A 27,390-nucleotide genomic window follows, 5' to 3' on the forward strand; every position below is an offset into this window, starting at 1 on the left:
TCTGATTGAAATCAGAATCTAAACATCAATTAGTATGTTTGACAGGCATGAAAAAGTTAATGTCCTGGTAACCTTTGAATTCCCCGTCAGCTTATTTTTAGCAGCATGTCAAATAAAGCATTGCATTTCGTGTTGAGCATTGTTGTTATTAATAGCAACAATATGTTCCGAATGACATTTTTCCCTTTATCAATAGCAAAGCTGCACACTGTACTTTGATTGGTGGATCAAAAGGTCAACAGAACATGACCTCCTTGTAGTGCCTGTCAGATCTACTTATTGATAAATAGATCTTGATTTTTATCAGGTCTGAGTTAATGCTTCTTCTAATCATTGAAGTAGCATGCTTTATTTCTAGATAGAAAGGTATGCCAATTCTTAGGTATGAATATTTGTAATTTTGATTATATATGTTTAAATTTACTAGGTGTGCGTTTTGTTTGAACTGACCATCAGAGCAATCCATTTATAAAGAAACTTTGTGTCTGCTTAAGTTCTTTGCTAAATTTGAATTAAGTTAAAAATGGAAACAACTGTTCAGGTTATGCAGTGGATTTGAATCGAGCATTAAGTAACCCCTCTTTAAGCAATCTAAACCATACAAAACTGTTTAAATTGTTAAATCTGACTTTTAGATGGTTATGGTGTTCATATAATAGATTGGATATATTTTTAGTTTCAGAGCAAAATATTTTCACCCAAATTTTTATGAGTACGATATGTGAGTGATGAAAGGTTTCACATCTTGAGTATTACCTACACATTGATAGCTTGGTATCAAAATTACATTACCTACACATTAATAGTTTGGTATCATGAGTACATTAACTACACATTGATAGTTTGGTATCATGAGTACATTACCTACACATTGATAGTTTGGTATCATGAGTACATTACCTACACATTGATAGTTTGGTGTCAAAATTATATTACCTACACATTGATAGTTTGGTGTCAAAATTATATTACCTACACATTGATGGCTTAGTATCTTGAGTACATTATCTACACATTTATGTTTGGTATCTTGAGTACAATACCTACACATTGATAGTTTGGTATCTTGAGTACATTATCTACACATTGATAGTTTGGTATCTTGAGTACATTATCTACACATTGATAGTTTGGTATCTTGAGTACACTACCTACACATTGATAGTTGTTAACTTGAGTACATTAACTACACATTGATAGTTGGTAGCTTGAGTACACTACCTACACATTGATAGTTGGTATCTTGAGCACACTACCTACACATTGATAGTTGGTATCTTGAGTACACTATCTACACATTGATAGTTGGTATTTTGAGTACACTACCTTTACATTGATAGTTGGTATCTTAAGTACATTATCTACACATTGATAGTTATCTTGAGTACAGTACCTACAAATTGATAGTTGGTATCTTGAGTACACTACCTACACATTGATAGTTGGTATTTTGAGTAAACTACCTTTACATTGATAGTTGGTATTTTAAGTACAATACCTCCACCATTAATACTGGCCGCCATGTATAGCCTATCGTGTGCTGAAAAATGGCGTTAAACCCTACAACAACAACAACAACAACAAGTACAATACCTACACATTGATAGTTGGTATCTTGATTACACTACTTACCAGTGGTAGTTTGGTATGTCAGTATTATTACCCACTCAGTTACATTACCAAGATAATGATGATTTGGTATCTTGAGTACATTATCTACACAACGATGGCCTGGTATCTCAGTTACATTACTTACACACTGATGGCTTGGTATGTCAGTTACATTACCTACACATAGATGGCATGGTATCTCAGTTACATTACCTACACACTGATGGCTTGGTATCTCAGTTACATTACCTACACAATGATGGCTTGGTATCTCAGTTACATTACCTACACATTGATGGCTTGGTATCTCAGTTACATTACCTACACACTGATGGCTTGGTATCTCAGTTACATTACCTACACATTGACAGTTGGCAGACATAATTCCACATAATTCCATATGAGGGCATGAGGGACCTTACCATTCTGTTCAGATATAGTGGAAAAGGATTTGATTTTGAATCTTGGGAAAATGAAATATCTATATATTGGTTACAGTGATTTTAAAGTAGTTATGGCATAAAATTTTGAGTGAACAGCAAAAATTAGGTCCGATAATTTTATGCCTAGATTCCGTTTCCCAAGAAAGAATTTCAGACCTTGTGGCCGTGAGATGGGAGTCCCCCATAGTGTCAATGGTCATGTCACTGAAAGACATCCACTATTCAAGTAAATGCAAAGGAGTCCAGCAATCTTGAGTTAATAATTCATTACTCTTGAGAACATTGCCAGAATAACGGTATGGCCCCTTTCTCAGTTATCTTGGAATTAACAGAATAATTGAACTGAATGGTTGAAAGAGGTGTATTTTTTTTCTTTCACATAATTTTATTTATTTATGTTTGCGCCTTTTCTTTCTTTGAGCTAAAAATGAGAAATGAAATTTACAAATCATTTCTTCAAAACAGAGAATAAGGTTGTAATTGTTAAAGACTTTGTGATGGTATGTGGCAGATCTTTCTTACATCGAGATAATAAATGTAATTTGTTGAGGTCAACCTCTACATGCGGTCACAAAATTATGGAAGGATGCAGCTCTTAGTTACATAAATTGTAACTTTGAATTAGATAATGCAGTTCTTGTCATTACTGACATTTCACAGTTTCCTTCGTCTTTCTTCAACAGCCATTCTCCTGTAGGTAATGTATATTCATGTATTTCTGCTATCCCTAATTTTGCATGGATGTTGGGCTAGATAACTGACCTATGCATAACCTAAACATGGATGTTGGGCTAGATAACTGACCTATGCATAACCTAAACATGAATGTTGGGCTAGATAACTGACCTATGCATAACATAAACATGAATGTTGGGCTTGATACCTGACCTATGCATATGTTTTGCATGGATTTTGGGCTCGATAACTAACCTGTGCATATGCTTTGCATGGATGAAAAACTAGATAACTGATTGGTGCATATGCTTTGCATGGATGAAAAACTAGATAACTGATTGGTGCATATGTTTTGCATGGTTGTTGGACTAGATAACTGACCAGTGCATATGCTTTGGATGGATGTTGGACTAGATAACTGCCTTGTCCATATGCTCCCTCTCTTTCTAAACTTACACTTCAATCTGGGTTTTCTGTTACTCAGACTTATTTGCAACTTGGAAAGAATCTTTTGTACATGTAACACCCAGTGAAAGCAAATGATACTCCATTGTGAAAATAATTCAGATCGTAGGAACTCTCTTTTGTAGAATATACAGCCAGATTGCATTTGAAATGATGAGCTTGAAAGGAAAATAGTGATTACTTGAGCTAACCATATATAAGTCAAGTCAAATTGCAAACAACAAACTTTAAGATCCTGATCTGCCATATCATAATGCGCCAGAACCAGATCAGTTGATGCATTATGCGGTGGCAGATCTGGGTCTGTTCATTTTGCAGTTGGACTTGACTTGTAAGCGAGTATATATGTTCCATTTTAGGTGGTAGTTGTATATTTGTTGGACTGGGAAACAGAGAAAACAAAAATTTAAGAGTAGATTAAAATAGTTCTAATCTATTTTCTAACAATCTGGCAGTGGCAGTGCACTGTTTAATAGGGGACCAAGCAGAATTGGCAAGTGGTTACAATGTGATCTATCACTAAATAGCAAATAAAGCATTATATGTGAATGTCAGCAAAGAGTTCAGTCTAACACTTACAGTACTGGCTACATTACCTATGACTTTGTGTTTTTCTAATAATGTCTAAATTTTCTCTGTTTACATGAAAAACGTACTACTTATCTATCTCTTCCTCTTTCTCTGAGAAATGAGATGGTGTAAAACTTACATCACTCAGATAATCCCTCATAGCTGGTCTATACTTTAAAGAAAGCATTTAAGAGCCAAGAGAAGATATTTTGACAATGATTCATTTTTTATGGTAGACGTAAAGTTTAATCTACAGATCTAGAAGCGGGTTTGAATTGGCAAAAGAATTGTCATAGTTGATAAAAATTAAAGTAAGAGACTGATAGACTTTTCTGATGTGAGCATTATTTTTACCTTTCTCGATTTACTTTTAGATTGTATACAGAATGAATCTAGAATAATATCTAGGTGTTTTTTAAAATATATTTTAATATAGAATTGCAACATAAAAGGTGTTTTTTAAAATACATTTTAACATAGGATTGCAACATAATAGTTGTAAATTTGTGATGGTTTACTAAGTATGCCACCTTTAATGAAATCTTTGTAGTACTGTTTTGTAGAAAAAAAATGTCATTCAAATATCTTTTGCATTCTTTGGTAAACAGTTTCCGTACTTGCTTATTTCAAATATGTGTAGCTATTATTTTGTATATCAGTGTGTATATACTTGATTTATATGTATCTACATGTATGCTACATGTATTTGTTGTATTTAATAAATGTCAGTCACAACATTCAACCTGACAAAACTGCTATTTTTTAAACCCTAAAATCCATCAAAGATATTTAATTTTATTCTTCAACCACTCACGTGCAACACATGCTGTCAACTGCAGTGTAGATTGCATTTAACCAAACAGTCTCTATCCCATAATTTTCTCTACTTAGCTGTAGATATAAATGCTAACAGAAATTGGCCAAATTAAAAATGAGTAGGTTTTGATTTTGATTTCATTAATTATAAATCTTCTATTTTAATGATAGTTTATTGAATATGATTTTGTCTAAATTTTGTGATGATTACAAATGTATGTAAGCCTGTCATGCTAGACAAATGTCTTTTGCACATGTTTCCTATCTACCCAGATTAATACATATTTATATATATTTCTACTATTAATCAAACCTATTTATATGGCCATATTTCTACTATTAATCAAACCTATTTATATGGTCACCAATTTTATGTACTGCGATGCTATGTGGCACATGCTATATGCTTTATGTATTCTATCATGCATGAAAGTTTAGGCATTTTACATATCTGATGCCTCTGATGCATAGTTTGAGACATGTTCTTTTTAATTGACAGCACAGTTTAGTGTTCATTTGTTCCCTCTTCTGCATAACTTGAAAATTCCTTGCATGGTTTTTTCATCCTAGCATCAGGAAATGCATGACAGATTGTTGACTATTTATTTTACAAACTTAAAAATGATCCTGGTACATGTGATATAACACCTCACAACTTGAAAACATATTACGTGTCTATACAGTCATTAAACATTATTTATTATATCAATTACTTGTTTGTATTCAAAATATTTATTTTTAACTTTAAAAAAGAACTGCACAAGAGAGATTCACCGTAAAATTTTACCAACATTGCTAAAAAATTTCCAAAACCTTTAATCAACTTCTTTTTCAGAAACTGTTCAGTATAATTTGACTAAATGTGACAGGTAGCATCCTGGCATAAATTGTTTCTGATATTTTTTTAATGTTTCTGATCCATTATCAAATATGGCCATTATACTAAAATTAGTTAAACTTTTAACTATCTCTTCTTAAAAATTCTTCCACAGAATTTGACCAAATTTGATCACAAGCATCCTGGCTCAAAGCTTTTCAGTTTTTTTTAAAATAATGTCAATCTACCATCAAATATGGCTGCTGTTGCTAAAAACAAACATTTAAATTAACTCTTCTCAAAAACTGATAAACAGAATGTGGCAAAGTTTGACAGAGAGCATTCTTACTCTGAAGCTTTTTCAGAGTTATCACGTTGATGCCAAATCACCATAAAATTTGACTGTCATTGCTAAAAATAGAAAAGCTTATTAATTACCTCTTTTCAAAACACATTGAATAGATTATGACCAAATTCAACAGAAGGCATTATGGGACATTTTAATTGTTCAAATTATGACATCTGCCATCAAATATGGCCCACATTACCAAAAATATAGGGGCCCCGAGTGACCTAGTGATCTGAAGCGCTCACCGTTATGGATCATTGCCATCTCACCTATGTCTGCTTGGGTTAGAGTCTCGGGTTTGGCCAATGTAAGTATGTGAGAAAGCATGCCAGTAGCTTCTCCATTGTCGGTGGTTCTTTCCGGGGTTTTCCCCGGGTTTTTTTTCACCATTAATACTGACTGCCATATATAGCCTATCTTGTGCTGAAAAATGGCGTTAAACCCAACAATGACAACCAAAAATATAAACAGTTTAAATTACTTCTCCAAAATATCTGAACAGAATTTGATCATATGTAATATAAAGGATGCTGGGACGAAGGTCTTTCAAACATTTGTTCAAATGATGTTGATCCACCATTAACTAAAATAAACACATTTAAACAACTTGTTCAAAAGGCAACTGCTAAATATAATTTGACCAAATTAGAAAGAAATCATACTGGCATGTGAATGTATGCATGGATGTATATGTATATATATATATATATATATTCTCAGCATGTTTTTTTATTGTTTTTTTAAGTTTTCTAATTTCATGGTGTTTGTTTTTGTAATCATATCATTATATGTTTTTTATCTTATATGTATTGTTTAATGTTGTAAAGCGCTTAGGGCTTCTAAAGATTAGGCGCTATACAAAGTCCTCATTATTATATATATATATGTGTGTGTGTGTGTGTGTGTCATTTTAATACACTTCAGCACAATAGTGCTTCAATGGCCAAAAAAGGTAAAGATAGAAAAAAAATGAATACAGATAGCTCAACCTAAAAACTCCTTCTTTTCATCCTCAAATGAGCTTTCAATATTTGCATGAATTATGTTAATCCACCATCAGAAATGGCTTTCAGTGCTAAAAATAATAGACAAATAAAAACTTTAAACCTCCTTTTAGAAACTTCTCAGTAGAAATTTACCAAATTTTACAGAAATTGCTCAGGCGTCAGGGACTTTCAAAGTTAACGAATAACTATGGAGCATCAGATACTGCCACTGTTGATAAAATGGAAAATCATGTGATGGCTTCTTTCTCAAAACTACTCAACATTGTTTGAATAAACCTTTCTGCCATGCTAGGCTAAATGTTTTTGCAAATGATGCTGAAATAGCAAATATGACGCCTGTTACTAAAAATAGAAAAACATTTAACAGCATTTTCTAGAACACAATTGAGACTTTGATAAGACTATGCAATGTGTCTTAGCTTGATTGCCTTTCCGATTTGTATAAATGATGATGTTGCACCATCAATATAGCTGCCATTAATAAAAATTTAAAAAAAACATTTACAAAAGCTGTCTCAGAGAATCAGTGAACAGAATTTGACCACCTTTGAGAAAAGGTGACATGGCATAGGTGCTTTTCGATATTTCTGTCATGTGGGTGAAGATACAAAATGTTGAGTAATCTTGGAACATAACATGTGCAATCATCAACAATGGAATTAGTTTTGACAGAAAGCATCCAACTGACCCAGATTTTATTGTCAGAGGAAAGCAGGTAAAGTCAATGGAATAAGTGTTGACAGAAAGCATCCAACTGACCCAGATTTTATTGTAAACTAGGATAAAGACTACTAGCATCTAGAATCACAGGTTTGTGGTTATTCAGAGTTCTCCTCTTAAGAGAGCAAATTAAAAAAAAAAATATAGAAAAATAATACGTGTTTGGGATAATAATTGATGATCTTTAATTTAAACTTATGAAATATATCAAATAGCAATATTAAAAGTAACACTTTACTCAAATTACCTTGGTTGTGTGGTAGAACAAAACACCATATAAACCAAAACAAAAAGACTCTAAGATGATAATTAATATGATAGTATAATTATATTTATTAAACTAGTTTGTAAAGTACTGATGAATTGTTACAACGTTGTGGATGAAAATATTTTTAAAAAGATGCGTGGAAATTTCCTAAGTTTGCAGTTTAACCTCTAGGCTGAAGAACTAACCTATCTATGGTGAACACCGATAAACGTATCTGAGTACCAGAATTTATTTTCATGCTTACTTAGATGCAAGAAAAAGAGCTTCCTTAAAGAAGAAAAGATTTATTTTAAACCCATGTCTAAATGTATAAATTTATTTGCAGAGAAATATTGCTTCAAACTTGACCACGTTTGTAATTACTGCATATTTAAACAAAGTCTGGTGTGTTTAAATATAGCTTGATAGTTGCTTGTATTGCCATATTAGACAGCATGGAATAATTGTTGTTTATAAGTTATCACATGATTTGTGTATTGTATGAAGATATTTCGTACATGTAATGCCATTACTCACAAATTGTTTGAAATGTGTATCATATTTGAGTAGCTTTTGATAAATACAAAATCTAACCATTTCCTCCTGAAACATGCCCAGATTTAATTACTGTGAGCAAAGAAGCCCATTACTTAAATAAAAATATAAATTCTATAGTTGATCAGGATGATCAGATGTTGGCACTCAAACTGGCATCCTTCAAGTTAGGTGTCCAGTGCCATAACCACTGCAGCTCCCATGGGTGCAGATTTGAATGTTTTCCAAGTTGTATCTTAAGGTGCAAGACCCCAGGTAGACAGGACAGACTCAAGAATCCATGCTGACTGCACAGATTTCCACCTATAATGCCAAGTAAGTGTAAATACATTAAGGGCTTGCTGTGCGCATTTTCTAAGCAATAAATTAGTGAAGTATCTAGAAGCTGTGAGAGATTTGGAGAAAGGGACAATACTGGTTGTATTAATTACGTGTCATTGTTATACCAAGAAATTACTCCTGTATATTTGGTATTGGAAAGAAGATAAAGGACATCAAAATTAATAGACAACATAGCAAGTATGTACTCCAAGCAGGACCGGCCCTAGGATGTGCGGAGCCGAAGGCAGCAAGAGATGAGCACTGGGCCCCAAGCAAAAAAATGCATTGCGAGTTAGCGCAGGGCCCAAGGCTGTTGTCTCGTTCGCCTTGCCCTAGGGCCGGGCCTGACTCCAAGCTTTTATTTTACGCATAGTTTCAATACAGTTTTCAGCTAACAATTGTCAACTACCCAGGAGAGTGGTATCAGATGAATTTGGGCCTCTTGTTTCAGCAAGTCATATGACGAAGCAGTCGTTCCTGGTAATCCTCGCATAAGCTGTAGGCATGAGAATGTATTTAAAATGAAGAGACACATTTAACCCATTGTATTAAAGGAATAGGCGCGGCCAAAAGGGGTATGAGAAAAAAATTGCCAGTAGCTTCAAACGGCTTGGTTGTGTTTTTCTTCATCTGGGTATTTTATTCTTCCTCCACTTAAAAATATACTGTCCGCCATGTATAGCCTATCACGTGTGGCACAGCAACGATCAACTGAATGCAGCAGTCAAATTTTGTGATGATTTGAAAAATGTATGACCACTGTATTCGTCATGATTCGATACTTCATATTTGAACGTACCTCGACGTAAGGCCAAGTCAGTTCATGGTATTGTACTTGGCTGTCGTGCGTTACTGGTCACTTTTACTATCTCCTCTTATACAATGCTTGATCAATTTGTACATTGATTTACAATGGACATTCGGACATCAAATCCATTTCAAATTTTTTCAACGGTTGCTGATCCATCATCCACTGTGGCCACCATTACTAAAAAACAAAGAAACCTTTAAACAACTTTTCCTCAAAACGACTCAACAGAATTTAAACATATTTGACAAAACACACTAGCAAAGGGCTTTCAGTTTTGTGCAAATGACGCCCGAAGGCCATTAAATATGGACCCATGTTGATAACGATAGGGTTGAGCCACTCTAACCATTCCTAACTGTGATTTAAAAAATATAATTGTACTACAGTCACAAAATTATAATGATGCTATTCAAACCATCTAACATATCTAGTACGACCTAAAGAACTAATACATTCCATCGGGGTTTTGTTTTCGCTTCAGTTTAGTCCACAAGAGATATAGACCAATAGTTGACAGAGATACATATTGTATTAAAGGATTTTGATATAAGCCAATAGTTGACAGAAATACATATTAAAGGATTTTGATATAAGCCAATAGTTTACAGAGACACATATTGTATTAAAGGATTTTACTATGCCTAGGGTAAAATAGCAAACCTTGAAGAATAGTGTATAGTGACATAAGACCCCCCCCCCCCCAAAATTAAATATTGCAGAACTTACCGCATTTACAGACGCAGGTGGAAAAAAAACCCGTTCTAATCAGTAAATACATCTTTAAAGACGAAGTTTGCGACCACCATCATATAAGAGGCAGTTTTAACGAATGCAGTTTGAATTTTAAATATGCAGAATACATACGATTGTTAATTAATAACTTATCTAGCTGAATAGCTAAATCATGCAAGTAAGCACGATAAATATATTTTATTTAGAAAGGATTTCAAAGTTATTAGGTTCATGGATTAAGGCAAAGAAATGACACCAACAGTGGACAAAGTTAGATTCATTAGGGCAGCCCACAGTATAGCTGAATAAAAAAATAACTAAATGATGAAAAATGTACAGCACATGGAAACATTTTCGAAACCTGAAATTCAAAATATTTAAGGAAAAATATTACCCATATGAATGCATGGATAGCTTTGAAAGGTTTAATGAAACCGCTATACACAAATGGAAATATTTTATTCGAGCTGAAATTATTCAAAAATATCAAAAGATTATTAACTGTATGTTTAGGATACGATGAAACAGTGTAACCTTCATTCACTTACGATTATTGTGTCATGAAAGACACACGCAATGTTAAGTTATTTAGGAAATCTCGTATTGTATGTATGGATATATACAAGCAAACCCCTGCTCATCATTGCATTGCTAATGGAATAGCTCATAGTGCAAGTTTAAAGATACCAGGTATGGAATTGAAACATTAACAGGCTGCAAAAGCTGAATATTCATTTGAACACATGTTAATTACCCCAACACAAATAATAAGCGAACATATGTTTTGAACAAGTGACCAGAAAGGTCATCCTTATACTCCTGAATCGTTCTTCCTCTTTGGTGACATTTTGTCATTCACAGAATTGGTGATGCCATTGCAAAATACGTTTTCTATTTAAGGCTCTGATCTCTCAACTTTTTTCACTTGGGTTTGGCCTTTAACATAGCTACTTCATTATGCACAAGAAATTCTTCCGTTTGTTCATTAGAGTATTAGGCCTATTACTATGCTAGAGGAAAGCTAATTAAGGTTCTTTACCAAAGCTGTAGAAAGTATCAAATCGAAAATATAATTTATTAATTTATGTTGACTCCTACGAGAAACAAATTGAGTTTTTCCAAAATACCGGTACATATACAGACCAAACAAAAACAGCCGCATTGCAAGCTTTGAAAAGCTTTGAAAGTAGACACACTATTAGTTTCATATTCGATATGAATTCAGTTTTAGAAAAAAAACAATAAAATAATTAATGAAATAATCTTAAAAAATAACAATAGGTGTTAAAGAAAAGGGTGTAACAAGTTACGGTGACAGCACTAACTATATCATCAGTTGCTTTGTCTGTAGCAAATTCTGTAAAAAGTACCGTTTTTTCCCATCACTGCTCCGCCTCAAACTTCTGCTCCTCTTATTTCACTTCCATGTACTCCACCTACTTTACCTCATCCTCAGTCTTTTACTGAGGGAATCATTCTTTTGAGAAAATAAACAATGGCTTTGAAACATTAGCCAGTTGTTGGTTTGAGTTATCTTAACGGTAGCTATACCAATACTTACTATTATCGGAACCCTGACAGGCTGGCTATTTCAGAGTGCTGGTCATTGTGATTTCTTCTAGTGTATTATTGCATATTATTTTTTTGTGTGACAAAAATGGTTTCTTATTGCATGGTTAATTTTTCTACATGCTGTATCAAAAACATCCATGACTGGACTGAGTTGTATTTTATAACCTATTTAAAAAAGTAAACTGTAACAATCCATGTGATCATTAGTATCAGTACAAATAATTGTTTTTTATGGAGAATATTGTTTTTGTCAGTTTCTAAACTGTCAAGTGTCATCTGAACGTCTGAGTATCGGATAGCATTTGCAGATATGACATTAGGACCACCATCATCATAATCATTCTCCTCTACGAAATCGTCACTCACATTCTCTTCTTTTTCCTCTTCAAAATTTCTAATCGTGCTGTCAAGCATCATTTATCAGCCTGTGGAATACCATCATTTTCTACATCAGTAATGATGATAAGGTTCAATCTGAGTTTAAATGATTCATGGAATTTCCTTAAATTGTTGCCCGTTTCTATAGTTACCATGCATTTTCTCGTGCGTATCGTTTAGTAATAGAAAGATATTCTCGTAATGTTCGTCATAGTCCACTCTGAAAGTTGAAGACGATATGGACTTTTTAAACTGGCGTTATTCTTTCCTCTTTTTATCTGTGATTAAAGTATATTGTTAGTAGACGTTGAAATTGGCACAATTAACATACTGAACAATGCTTATCTATAATTCGTATATGAATTTTTTTGCAAGTACACTGAAATACTATTTAGTGTTTTTTCGCATTTGCCTGCAATTCTTTGTTGATCACATTTTCTAATATTTTCATTTCATCCACAATAACATCAGCTTACGCTTGTTACTTTAAAGCAATCTCTGTATTTTGTGCTTCCATTCTTTCAACTTCTCTATCATTTTTTGTTGTTGATGCATTTGTAACAATTTGCAACTCAGTGTTTTGTATCTTTTTTTGAGTAGTTTAAGTTATTACTGGATGTTGCTTGGAAATTTGTGTTTGTTTTGTTGGTTTTAACGGCATTTTAACACATTAATGACTATATGATGCCGAGGAAATGGGAGCTAAGTGCCTTTCCCAAAGGACACACTGAGGCACTTGCCCTATATCCTGTGGTTGTAATCAGTTTCATATTTGTTAATGTTATCTATCTTCGTTTCTTTATTTAAATATCATTTATTAACCAGCTAGTCTCTTTATGACGTTTTTCCTGATTCGTTGGATAAACATTTTCCCCTCTAGCATTTCATATATATAATGCATGTCCAATGGCAGATACCAGGACAACATGATCAGGTCAAGTGTTGGGTGAAGATTTCAAAAAATTCAAAAGGACCCTTACTTTCCTCGAAAGAGCAACAAAGCAAAAATCTATGTGTCTATTTATTCAAAATGTGTATAATACCCAATAAATGTGCACAAGAATAAAATGATGGTCAAATTTCAAGTGACAAATGACTCTCCGTCTGTGTGTGTGTCTGGGTGAGGGTTAGATGTACAACGAGGGGTCTGTGGGACGGAACACGTGGCGGCTGCCTAGAGACTAGGCTTCTCGGAGCTCCTTCATTTTAAACGTTTCTAGGGATATAATTGTAACCATCTAATTGTAAAGAAAACCTACTTAAGGAAACGTTCCGGTTATTCTGCGCTCATTAGAAAGGGGCATAAAATGTCTGTCTCGAACTCCCCCTTAATATTTTTATTTCACCTGGTCAAATGCACTGTTTTTGTGCCACATCTGCCACATTATAGAAAATGTCTAACTTTGAAAATCTCGGGAGTTTTCCTGCTACCTGATATTTCAATGTTTTGTGTTTCCCTCCATCATTTATTTTGATGGCATACTGTTTCTCTTGCATGTCTGTGTAATGTGTAGGTAGATTGTTCACGTGACCATTTTTGTTATTTGATTTATTTATTTTGTTTAATTTATTCCCTCAATTGATTGATATTTGTGCGAGAAACTGGACTTTCAGGTTGATGGTAAAGAATTATACAATACTGTTTTTTTTGCCATTCTTTAAAAACGGTAAAAGCTAACTTCTACAGTTTTTGTTTTCGATGATGAATTGTCTTCAGGTATTATCTACAAGCCGACAGGACATCCATCAACAACGATCACGTTGAACCTTTAAAATTTGCAATTTTTTTTTCTTTCTCTAATTTGCCTATTCTTGCGGTTGAATTTAAAATAGCATATAGAGAGAGAGAGAGAGAGAGAGAGAGAGAGAGAAACCACGTACTGATTGAAACAGATGTTGATTTTCCATAAATTCGGTCACATAATTTATTGCACATTCGAACTACACTGTTTCACTATCTTACTTTAAAAAGTATTGCTGCTTATTTCAGTGTTATATTGATTACATGTACTATGTAAATCTGCATATTTTTTTAGACATTCCAAAGTTGGAATGGATAAAATATACGTTGTATAATTATCTCTTAATACAAATATCGTTGTTTTCATGTTAAACTATCAAACTCTTTTTATCACTTTCCTAGACAGTGTTGAATTTAATATAATCAGTTTTATACCATTATTTATGATGCATAAAATTTTTCATATATTTGGCAATTATAATGGACTGACAGAAGGAAAAAAATATTTCAATATTGTTTCTACTTATATATGAAATAGAAAACAGCAAGAATAAAAAATACATGTGTTACCAGTGCACTGAAAAGATATGCACAATGAATAAAGTAATTTTCAATTATGCAAATTATTTTTTCTGTTATGATCGGGTGTTCACCTAATCAGATGTTTGCTATATGCATGGCTCAAGAGCATATCTCCATAACCCCACCCAAAAAAAAGTCCGTTTTAGTTTGTGCGACAATATTTTCAAATCGCACTTAACTCTTGTTTGCTAAGAAAAATTATGACCAATGCTTCTCCCTTGTTTTGTAACAAACCGAGTTTGTTACAAATGAAAACCAACCGCGTTTGTTGCAAATGAAAACCAACCGAGTTTGTTGCAAATGAAAACCAACCGAGTTTGTTACAAATAAAAATCATACCTGCCGAGCTTGTCCTTGCTGTGATGATATACGAACCTGTCTTAGTTAACGCTAGATAACAAAGGCACTGTATTTGGCGGGGATGTTGCTGCGTGGACCTCGCGAGCCATACAAGAGTCCGTTTGAACAAGACAGTATTTCATGCGACGCTCCTCTTTTGGTGAACTGGCGCCACTCACTAACAACCGTTGCGGTATTACGATTGGTCTAACTAGCCCTACTAAACGCCAGCCTTAATTAACGCGTCCTTTAATATCGAGAACTACTAGACTACATAATAACCATTGCCTCTCTAAAGGCTTACAACTGAGGTACGTGTAGAAATGACACGACATACAAAAGACATACCAAAGGGACCATGAATAAGTCACCTGTGAAAATCCAACGCACTTCCGTAGAAAACGACAAAATTTCGAATCGTATGCGAAAGTAACGTTTTAATACATTTGTCATGTTTTGCAAAGAAACGAAGCTGTTTTTTCCCCGATATATATTAGTATTTAACACGACATGACATTTAGGTATGGCCATTCAATATGAGTGCTTATATTTCGAACCTTAAATTTAAAAAATTCTGAAAAGTTATGTGAAACTTAACCGTACATATCAAATTCATCGTTTCTGAAATCTGTATTAAATAAAGTAAAATTGTTTAGACGACTGTGTACATTTTTTTGCCATCCTTGCTAGTATTGCTAACACATAACTGCAGAGGTTCAATAAATATCGAGCTGATATATGACACTGATTTTTCTTATTCAGCTGTGTTTTTGTTTATTCCTTTGTTATTTCTCTCTTTTTGAACGTTTGATCATATTTTGCAAGCAAACACAAAAATGTATTGTCGACAGTGCCTACCTCCTACCCCCATGAAAAATGTATTGTCGGCAGTGCCTTCTTCCTACCCCCACGAAAAATGTATTGTCGACAGTGCCTTCCTCCTACCCCCACGGAAAATGAAGCTATGTTTAAATTCCAGAAATTAATATAACTGACTTCAAAAAAAAGTAGAGCATGACAAATTCAAAATTTCTTCACTCTTGACAACAAATAAAAGAGATGCAGAGTGGCGATATTTGGAGAGCTACTATGTAATCGTTGCTATATCAATTAAAACGAACATTTTTAATGGAGGGTGACTATGAAATTACACTCAAGCTTTGAAAGATGGTTGCACCCACTGTATCAGAATGAACACGAGTCTTTAGTACATCGTCTTATCTCTTTGAATTATAGTGATGTTCGTTCATTTAGAACATGTATCACTGTTGACTGTCACAACAGGTGACTTTTTAATTACTCACAGAGTACTATTTAATTTAAGCCGTTAGGTTGTAGGACTATTAAGTCCTTAATAACCTAAATGTAAGGCTTGTGCCATGAGTTGGAATAGTACCACACACACCTGGTCTTGTGGCGGGTGGAAATCGTCCACATTCCGCCACGTGTACGATGTCCGAGCGTGGTAAAGGTCGAAAAGTTACTTGACAAGCCAGCCATGGACGCTGTGCACTCCCCAAAACGCCAGCCCGTACTTATTTCAAATCTAGTCCAGTTTTACTAATGGACAATAAATATACCAATAATGTGTAAGCCATCTGTGCAACTAGTTCAATTCATACATCGTAAAATATGTATATATATATACGCTCGCGTAAGGATATTTATGGAAGGGGTGATTGGGTCAACAATTTGCCGTATTTTGCCGGGTAACGCCCTGTCAAGGGCCAATATATTTAAAAATTTTAATCACATGTTCTGCCCAGCCAATCGCAATGCTTTCTCACAGGCTGCGCACGGAGGGATTCTCTCTGCTAGGGACTTTGGCGTCAGTTGAGCCAATTTTTTTTCTTGGGTGTGGACGTTTCTTTTTCTGTGTAAATTTTTCCCACCTCCACCCCATCATACCTCCTTGTATATAATTGTTATATGCTATCTTGTTGTTAATGATATGCTTGTTTTTTGTTTGTTTTCTTCATTTGTTCGGTTTTAGGCGGTTGCACCCGCAGTAATCTCTTACAAGGTTATACAGCTTCTAGTCTCGTTGTTTTATAAATGCCGCTCGCCTCAGTGTTTCACTTGTTAGTACCTTTACTTCATATATTTTGTTCAAAATAGTTATATTGCTGTAAATACATAATTTAGGTTGAGTCTGCTCAGTATATAACAGTCATGTTTACGGTGGTTGCAGCCTCAAAAAACTTCTATATTATATGCTATGTGTCATTGTTCAATTTCTTAGCACGTTTACTCTACAGACTTTGTCCAAATAGTTATGTTATGCTGTAAATACATAGCACATTTTTGGTTTCCTATATCATTTATGTTCAATACAAATTCACGAAAGTGGCCAGCATCAACTCTATCGATGTCGGAAAGAGAGGGCTGGTGTATGCACATTTAATTTTACAATCTCATCCAACAAGTTAATAATACATAACCCTGTGGTTTCATTAACTTTCTTTCTGACAATAACTTGCACCCCTCTTCTACATGTGTAAGAACACCTCACATAAAACGCACAGCCACAGCAAAGCATTTGAAGTATTTGTTATTTCTACGATTTATCATACCTATAAATAACTCAACTGTCCCTGTAGAGATGCAGAATGTTTCAACTAACCACTCCCACCAGCAGAGAATACTGTTTTCTCTTGTGCTTTAAAAAAAATTGTATATAAGGTAATTATAAAAGAAATCGTCACGCTCCGATCTATGTAGATAGCAGCTAATGTTATACCGGTGCATAGAGGTAGCAGCAGCCAATGTTATAGCGGTGCATACAGGTAGCAGCCAGTGTTATACAGGTGCATACAGGTAGAAGCCAATGTTATAATCATTAAAATATACACCATAGTAGTTATATTATGTCATTTACGGTCATCTGTAAACATTCAAGAGGATCCGTTGTGGGCGTGCTACTTAGTTAGGGCTATACGGTATGTTATTACATCATGTCTATAAATATATACCACATATATAAAGACAATATGTAATTTCACCATTGTTATAAATAGATTCATTATTCTCGTTTAGTTTTCCTATTCATTCGTTCACACATACAGGCAGTGGGAGAGCGGTGGATTGAAAAAAGAGAAGAAGAGATTTTAATTCAGTAACTTGAAATATGGCCAGTGAAGGTTAGTACATCTATGACATGTACATACTGGTCAATAGCTAAATCAAGTAGTTTAACAACTTCATTTACATCATAGTCAACGTTCCCTCTAAGCTACGCGCGCACAGCTGAATTGTTCTCCGCGCAGCTGATCAAAATTACCAAATATTCAATCCAACATTAATGCTAAAATCACCGTAATGCTTGCACAATGCAGCGCGCATAGCGCACACATCTACCATTCGCTTAGAGGGAACGTTGATCATAGTGTACACTGTTTACGTATTGAACTACTTGAGGCTGGCATTATGGTAACTAGTTCTGAACTCGTTAAAGAGAGAGAGAGTGTGTGTGTGGGTGTGTGTGTGTGTGATTTGGATTTTTAACGTAGCTTTAACAATTTATCAGTCATATCGCTACGATGTCTGCAGTGTGGCAGTTTATAGTGATGTCTAGCACTGGGGCATCATGCCACAGACATGTAGGATGATGCCCTACTCAGTCACGTTATCCTGACACCAGACCGACCAGTCCTAACACTAACCTCTTAATGCTGAGCGCCAAGCGAGGCAGCTCTTAGGACCATTTTTGTAAGTCTTTGGTATGACTCAGCAGGGGATCGAACCCACGAGCTCTAACCACTAGGCCACCTAAGCGGTCGGGTACTACTAAACTCGTTAAAGAGCAAATCGATTAATTACTTGCGTTTCATATTTCTTTTTCGATGGCTATACATTTGTTTACTGGACGCAGTCGTGCAAGCTCATCTAAATCCCGCGCGTGACCGTTTCGCATTTGAAGCTCCTAACATTGGTAGAAAACCGGTTGTTCACTGCAGTAGTATTTTTACTTGGCTAAAATCAATGCGAAAACAAAGCTCAACACTAGAACTGGTCCGATCTCCGGTATATGGCATCTCCGCTGACAATATCTATGCATGCGTCCGAAGCTTTAAGGACCGACCATGTAATTCATTTTTAGGTTGTGGTGGTATATATATATATATATATATATATATATATATATATATATATATATATATATATATATATATATATATATCAGTGCCGGATTAAGGCCTTCCAGGGCCCTAAGCACTGAAAATATTATGGTGCTCCCCTCCTACTAAATGTCAAACTCAAAAACAAAAACAACAATATTAAAAGCTAAAAAGGTGGGAAAATATCATATCCAAATCAAAATACTCGTACGCGCATTTCGAAATGGTCATATAATTCACTCATTGTTATCATCAACAATTAATTTTAATTTGGCTGGTGCCCTAAACACGTGCTTAGTGTGCTTAATGGGTTATCCGGCATTATCTCTCTCTCTCTCTCTCTCTCTATAGATAGATAGATAGATGCCGAATCCCACACAGTTGGAAAATCAATGTTTCTAAGTTTATCGCATTCAATAAATAGCTCATTCTAGATGTTATTCTGGGCATGCGGGATAAAGAACGTTTCAGATCACATGTCAAGAATCATCATACTGGGTTACATCTTGCGAGGATAGGTCCTCTCATCCGAAACAGCCCATCCTATCTAGGTTAAATATGTCTTGTGGGATACCAGTGTAACGAATTTAGATTAGATATGCCCATCCTATTCAAAGGGAAGCATATTTACGATTGTTATATAATAAGTCCGTCTGTTATTCCGCAACCTATGACATCGTTCAACCATATGAATACTAGTTCAGGACATTAGTACTTTACCTTTGAAATTAATTGGAGGTGCGACTATTTACAGTGAACATTTGAATCAGTATCTACAGGAATAAATGTTCATAGGAAGAAATTAAAATGTTAGGTAAGTGTTTAATTTGAATATAATCTCATCATCTTGATGACACAAATAACATTCTTTGTAACAATTCAACACGTTTTAATTATATGCCTACTACTGCCACTACTACTATTATTACCTCTACAACAACAACAACAACAACAACAACTACTACTACTACTACTATTCGTACTACGACTACTAACAGCTGGAACAACAACATTGAAATGACAACAACATACTGCCACTAATTATGTTGCTGCTGTTGTATCTACTTCTACTACTACTACTACTAACTAAAGCTAGAACACAACAACATAGAAAAATTACAACAATATTCTGCCACCATTTATATTGCCCTTTCTCCGTCAAATACTACAACCACTGACAACAATAACGACATTAATGTTGCTGCTAATGGTAACACTGCGATACCACTTCGGAAATGAAGACGGCGATTTCAATAGTCCGGTACGATCTTGATGCTGCCATTGTTGACCTGATGCGCTTCTACTGCCAATGACGATGATGATGACTACGAAGACAACGACAAAGACGACGTTGACGACGATCGGGGTGGGTGGGTGATGGTCGACCGTCAGGAAAGAGATAAAAAATTGCCCTAAAGTTAGGGGAATATATGTCAAATATCAATGTCAGATGTATTTTATGTTAAAGTTGCCTATTGAAAACTCCATTTATAATTAATGAACTTTGTACGAATTGACTAGCGGATAAGTAGTCATCCTATATAAAATTCTGCCCCACTTTTATTTTTGTTTTTTAAATTTAGTTCTTTAGTTTTGATTGTGTAGGGTGTTAATATTATGCCGAATGAGTAAATTCCGAGTCTGCATAAATATATCTAAATGCTGTATATTGCTTTTTATAAATTATTAGCTATTCTTAAATATTGTTATGTAAATTTAATTTATACTGTATGCTTGACTCTTGCCTATGGATGAGGATATAATTTTTTAGTCTACCGGACATATGTTATTTTTTAAAAGATATTTACTAAAAATTTAGTTCAAGCTCTAACCTGTTTTACGAGTTTGGCATGTTTTGGAAACGAACTTGTTGACAATATATGGAATTTCCATTAGATTTTCAGAAAATGCCTTTGCGACATAGGTCAGTTGGGGATCTATGAACAGGAGGATTTTGTAAACAAAGACTTGATTCTTTTCTTAAGATCAGTCTGTCTAATCAGTTTTAGCCGTATTCATATATGTGAAGTGGCAAATTTTATGTCGATCTAACAAGAATACATTAGCTGAGACCAGACAACCATTAATTAGATTTATGGAGACAAGCGCGTATCATATCGCCATACTACCGTGTACGGTAATGTCCTTTAGAGGGAGAATTCTGTTCCTAATTAAACATTTGTTTATACAGCAGCCAGGCGGACACTTTAGGACAAGGAAAACTTCATTTTCATGGTAAAGTTGTCACAATTGAGAGAATGCAGAAACTCTGTTACTCAAACTACCAGGGTCAAGTTGACCCTGACTTTGGCGCCTCTGGAAAAAGGCGGCAGAGATATTTGATTCTGATTGGTACGTTAAATGAGAGGGCGTGTTCCAACACAAAATTTCATAGGTTTTAATATCGCCCGCATCGAATTTTAATCAGTCTAAGCTTTTCCTACAAGAGGAAACCCAAAGGTTACGACTCCGGGAATTTGCAAGAAATTTCCGTAAAACTGTTGTCCAAAAAGGGGACGAATGTCGAAAGGAACCGACGAACTAATCTACCGATTAGAGGGAGAAAACGTTGACAGCAAAGGGAGAAAATAGCTCCAGAGACGTATGAACGAATGAGTGATGTTATTCTGAGACCTATACGGAGAAGCATAGAGAAGAGTGCAGTGAGACATATAATCCTGTGACGCAACCCTGCGACGTATTAATTTCTGAAGAAGTATTTTGAGAGTGTCCTGAGACGGATGGTAGAAAGTATCATCCTGAGATCCAAGGGTCTGAACAGCGACAGAGAAAGCAAAAACAGACTGAGGACGAGCAGGTTATGAAATCGTACAAGACGTTGACTTCGATTGTTCACTCGATCCTATGATGAACTAAATCTATCAGTAACAGATCGACTATCTTATTTTAATCTATTTGCGTTTTCTTTGTATTTCGGTGAAAGTTAAATTTCTAGAAGCAGAGTACATTCCTGATGTAATGAATTTTCACAGTGTTTGTATGTAATTGATTAAATTGTTTGTTTACATGTACGGGGGCTCGTGTTGGTTTGTTCTATATACCTGCTCAGATCTCTATCTATTCCAGCTGTAAGTTTCACCACTTATATTTATATTTACTCGAACCGGGCAATAACATCGAGGGCGGTCAACCCCTAGATAACGAAAACCAAATACGGAGGGACATTCACTCCGCCCGAGCAGCAGAGAGGGTGAACAGACCATAGAATTCCGACAAAACAAATAAAACAAACAAATAAAATCATCTCGTAGAAAGGTCCAGATTTTACAAATGAACTTTCCTTGAGATGTTTATTTTTGCAATGACCGATTGTACTAATAAAACCTCAGTTTGAAATAGTAGCTGAAAAAATAAAGTACTCTACGTGTTTATTTATTTCTTGTTTATTTTTTTGACGACCAACGTTGGTAGGTACCCTCTCTGCTGCTCTTCTTCTGCTGATATTAATTAAATTATTATGTTATAATAAAAATGGTACATCCAGAATCTCATACTGCAAGAACAGCACGAGAACGATTAGAAACAATTAAAAAATTTCTTCCTGTCAGAGACTCATTTAGAAAAAATCTGCAAGCGCAGCAAGAATCAAAAGTTGAGTACGAAGAAGACACTAAAAAACTATTTAAACCCGTCACTGCAGCTACTAAGAAAGCTGCGGCGGCTGTTGAAAAAACTATATGGGGAGATATTGCGGAGGAAGATGAGAAGAGGAAAAAGGGTATTTTTCCGGTATTAGAACAAACTGCGGTGCAGGCTGAAAAAACAGCAAGAAGAACCAAACAAACAAAAAAGATTTTACGAGACCTTCCAACTGGCATAGCTGCAGCTCAACCTCCATCTGTTGATGAGGAAATACTTGAAGGCATTGAAGAACTTCGTACTGAAGTCGCCGATGTGAGAAAAGAACTTGCATCTAAATCCAAACCAGCAGGAGAAAACGTAGAATTAATTGCAAAATTTAAAGAAGGAGTTGTTGAGGAAATTAGAAAAACTGAAAGAGAGAAATTACCTGAAGCAATATTAAATAGTATATCTAATAAATCTAGTATTTTAAAACCCGGTTATGAAAAAATAAATGATGATAATTTCATTAAATGGATATATCGCGTATATTACAACAAAAAACAAGCTAGAGGTCCAGAATTTGAAGGACTTAAAGAAGAAATAAAAAGACTTTATAGAGAGAGACGGGAACAACTAGAACAAGAAGAGTCCTTCCAGTATCAGCTTCCTCCACCTCTGCAACAAATAGAACAACAACAATCTTCTTCGCCACAGCAAAGGTTGAAGTCGGAAATTAAAAAGGCTAAAGAGTCACTTAAATCACCCCCCTCGAAGAAAATTCCTTCACCTTTACGTAAAATTTCTGCACCGAAAATGACATTTACACCGACAGATTCACCACCTGGATCACCCCCGGCCACCACTGAAGTACTTACTCCGGTAATGCAACCACCAGTATTTAAAACACCTCAAGATGAACCTAAAACAGGACGTGGTTTATGTCCTGATAATATCATCAATGACGTATCACGGTTAGAAGTCCTCATAGGAGGAAAACGTGCCGGAAATAATTCACCAGAAATAACCAATGAAGCAGCTGATATTTGTCGGCGACTATTTCAAGGTGGTATCATGGATATCGGAGTTTACCGAGAACTTATTGATGAGCTCGTTGATGACTAGTTGTTAGATAAATGGTAAATAAAATAAGATGATTGTGCATGATAATCATCGTAAACCCACACAGGTTAGAGCGGTAAACTCACGATTACCAATCTATAGTGTTATTTACGGAAATGGACTTGGTGATGTCATTCGAGGATTATTCACGAGGATAGCTCCAAAAGTAGCACCTGTAGCAAAACAATTATCGATGAAGGCTATTGATATTGTTCGTGATAAAGCTCCTGGTGCAATTGTCAATGTTGCTGGTAAGGCGTTCTCGGCGATCAAAGAAAGACTAGCACGATTATTGCGACGAAAACAACAACCACCGGTGAAACTGGCAAGTACTGAGGTGATGCCTGCAGACGTAAGTAAAATAATAAATCAGGCTGCAAATCAAAAACTAGCGGCGTTAGCAGATCAAGGACTCGGTGAATCTGGAAATAATATCTCAAGTTTGATATCAGGAAGTGGAACTTCCCGAGGTGGAACTTTCCGGCGGCGGTGATCAACGTGTTAGACGAAAAATAATTATAATAAAATGTTCAAGCGCGTATCCGACACAGCATTTGACATGGAAGCACCCGTCCTTAAGGATGAATCGGTACGTGATTATCAATTTTATTCCTATGACGCAAAACAACCAGATCAACGTGGAAGAATTGAACTACAAGTTCATGACACAAGTAGATACTTTTTACCCGCTGATGCCTTTCTTGAGGTAGAAGGTACAATTATAAGAACAAACGATACTAATTACTTGGATCCAGTAAAAATTGGTTTTGTCAACAACGGGATCATAGCATTATTTAGTGGCGCCACATATATGATTGATGGAAAAAATATTGAATCAATTCAGAATGATGTCGACGTTGCTACAACAATAATTGGTCTGGCGAGATATTCTGATGATTATACAAGATCAGCAGGTCCCACAATGATGTTTGTGAAAGATAACACCAATAACCCTGAAAGTGATCCGTATAATATAAGACGACCAAGAAATTTTGCCGATAACGCTGATGTTGATATGTGGCCAGTAGTTCATGGTTCTATCGAAAATTTCAACTTGGGATTTGCAGCACGTAGAAATATGTTGCTAGGAGGCAATAGAGGTTTTTCATGTACAATTCCACTATCGCATATTTTTGGATTTTGCAGGAATGTTAAAAAGGTTATTTTTGGAGCTAGACACACGGTTGTTCTTGTAAGAAAGAACGATGATAATGATGCTCTGTGGAGACCCGTTGGTGACGCTGGTAAAGTAATATTATCGATACTTTCACTGTGGATGCCGGTAATGACTCCAACGATCGCAGAAGAACAGCGATTAATTTCTTTCATGGATGCAGGTGGTAAATCCTTGTTGTCATGGTTAACAACAAGCACAGACAGTATGCAAACTAACGTTAACGGTCAGTTTACATGGCATATAGCATCACAACAAGGTGTTTCTGCACCACGGCATATTTTTATTGCGTTTCAGAACCGTGATCGTTTAAACTCACAAACTCACTCTCATATGATATTTGACCAACTAGGTCTCACAGATATTTCTTTACGGATAAACGGACAACAGGAACCAACAGAAAATGTACAACTAAATTATGCATTAAATCACATAGGACGTGCATATCATCGTTTGATGTCATTTATGGGACGTGATCAAAATGTTGATACCGGGTTGCAAATATCACAACTAGATTTTAAAAAATTGTATCCGATTTATTATTTTTCATTAGAACATCTTGATCTATCAAAACAATCTGTCGTTGATATACATCTCAAAGCAACATTAAATACTGCTGGTGTTGATTACAGAGCGATCGCGGTCATACTTAGCGACAAGGCCATGTTACTTGAAGGTGGCAGTGGTCGAATGAGGGTCGTTGATGCACCGGTGGAAAATCTTTAATCGTGTTATTTAGAAAAATATATTTTATATAAAAATGTCGTATAGTCATGTTAATGTTACTCTGACCCCGGGTCAGGTAAAAAAGCTTCAATCAAAAACCGCCAACAAATGCGGAACTAAATATCACTAAAACGAGATCATATTAGTGGTGGTCCAAACAAATTATCGCTGACAAATAATCAGATTAAACATTTCAATAAAGCCCTAGAATCAAAAACTGGAGTTCAATTCCATCTCTCCCCGAGCGCCATCAAAGACATGGTTAAAACGGGTGGTATATTTCCACTTCTTGCGGCCATTCCGGCATTAATAGCTGCGGCTGCTCCAGCCGTAGCAAAAGCGGCCGCGTTAGGTGCTGTTGGAACAGCCGCTGAAATGGCACTAAAGAAAGCAACAGGGCAGGGATACAAAAAAAAGGGACGCGGTCTAAGATTACCGGGATCTCGTTGGGGGAGAGGCCTAAAGCTTCCAGGATCATTTCGTTAAACGTTCCATCATCAAATTTTGATTTACTTGATGCTGCTAAAAAATTAAAAATAAAAAGCCTTTAGAGGTGTTTTTATGCGAGATCAATTACCGAAACAACCAAACAAACTAGAAACAGGTATTATTAATCTTGACAAACGTTCCGGACCTGGTACTCATTGGGTATCATACGCGGTTGACCCGCGTGGAATTGTTTATTTTGATTCGTACGGGTTAGCTCCACCTGTTGAATTTATCAAGTATGTCGCACCACTCCACGCAACAACTAGAGGTTACAAAGTTTGGTATTCAACGCTACCCACACAAACAATGACAGATCCGCCAATATGCGGCCGTGAAGTAATTAATGTACTCGACGCTATATCAAAATCATCCAGGCCGCCACATAAAGTCGTGCACGATTATACAAGCAACCGATATGTTGCGCGTAAAGCATTTTAAACAACGGATCTTATTATAATGGTTGACATTTACGGAAGATCTTCACGCGTTAAGAAAATAAAATCCGACGTTGATCTGTCAAAGTATGCGACTAAAGATGACCTCGCTGATATTATGAACCTTGCTGGAGTTGATCCAGATGAGGTTATTATTTTTCAAGATCGATATGGTAAACTAAAAACCAGCAATATCAAATGGAATGATATAGTCCGGCGAGTACTTGGTGCAGTTACAGATAATATTCCCGTGTTTACTGAGAGTGGCAAAATCAGAGATTCAAGTGTATCATTAGCAACCATCAGAGATGAAATTGCAAAAAGTGTTGCTAATCGCGTGAGAAACACCGGTGACACAATGACGGGTGAACTTAGCATGAACGGGAACAAAATAGTAGTTTTAAAAGATCCAACATCTGACGAAGACGCAGCAACAAAAAAATACGTCGATGTCAACTATGGCACCGTAGACGGTAAATTATCCACGTTACGTGCTGAGTATGACGTTCACGCAGGAGCTTTTGGAAGATTTCGAAGAAATTTTCAAAAAATCGATGATACCATAGATAAATTCTTCGGTACTCCACGCGCCATTGACATGAAACTCGTTGATATCAAAAATAACCTAGACACGATCAAACAAACACAGCAAGACGTCGTAGCAGGAATTCCTGAGATTGTCGGTAAAACCAATTTGATTAAAATTCCAGCTGCAATAACTCCCGGGCATATCACAAACATCGTATGCACGGTATCATCGGGATTTGCAACATGGTCGCAGCAAAATAATACTATCAAATATACCGCAACAGTCACTGGCGTGTACACGCTGTCTGTGTTTAGTGCTGCAAAATTTGAAATATTTACAACGTTTCCATGGCGTCATTCCACAGACAGGTTTTCCGGGGTTGTATCTGTTGTATTAAATATCGGAACCGAAGAAATATTTATTCTGGAAGCAGATGACAAGAAATTAACCGCAACATCCTTCTGG

The 27,390-nt window shown here is 35.6% G+C and overlaps 2 protein-coding genes across 6 annotated transcripts in view; both read left to right on the plus strand.

Annotated features, from left to right (window-relative positions):
- Positions 1-5,289, plus strand: part of LOC149779583 (uncharacterized) — a 30,035-nt gene extending 24,746 nt beyond the window's left edge. The window contains exon 9 of the mRNA XM_089940338.1: positions 2,738-5,289. Within this exon, the coding sequence (XP_089796464.1) occupies positions 2,738-2,755 (18 nt within the window). The 3' untranslated portion in view covers positions 2,756-5,289. The remainder of the gene's footprint in view (positions 1-2,737) is intronic.
- The window catches only part of LOC149779584 (uncharacterized), a 61,896-nt gene that overhangs the window by 1,700 nt on the left and 32,806 nt on the right, over positions 1-27,390 (plus strand). Inside the window, exon 2 of one of the 5 annotated variants that reach the window (XM_089940333.1) lies at positions 8,396-8,590. In XM_089940333.1, the coding sequence (XP_089796459.1) occupies positions 8,584-8,590 (7 nt within the window). In that variant the 5' untranslated portion in view covers positions 8,396-8,583. Of the gene's footprint in view, positions 1-8,395; positions 8,591-16,436; positions 17,892-19,293; positions 19,684-27,390 lie in introns of those variants that run through there. The other 4 variants (XM_089940334.1, XM_089940336.1, XM_089940335.1 and 1 more) reach the window with 4 other exon arrangements.

The sequence above is a fragment of the Sinohyriopsis cumingii genome, chromosome 17, assembly GCF_028554795.1.
Source record: "Sinohyriopsis cumingii isolate HCF-2022 chromosome 17, ASM2855479v2, whole genome shotgun sequence".
In the NCBI taxonomy this organism is placed as follows: domain Eukaryota; kingdom Metazoa; phylum Mollusca; class Bivalvia; order Unionida; family Unionidae; genus Sinohyriopsis; species Sinohyriopsis cumingii.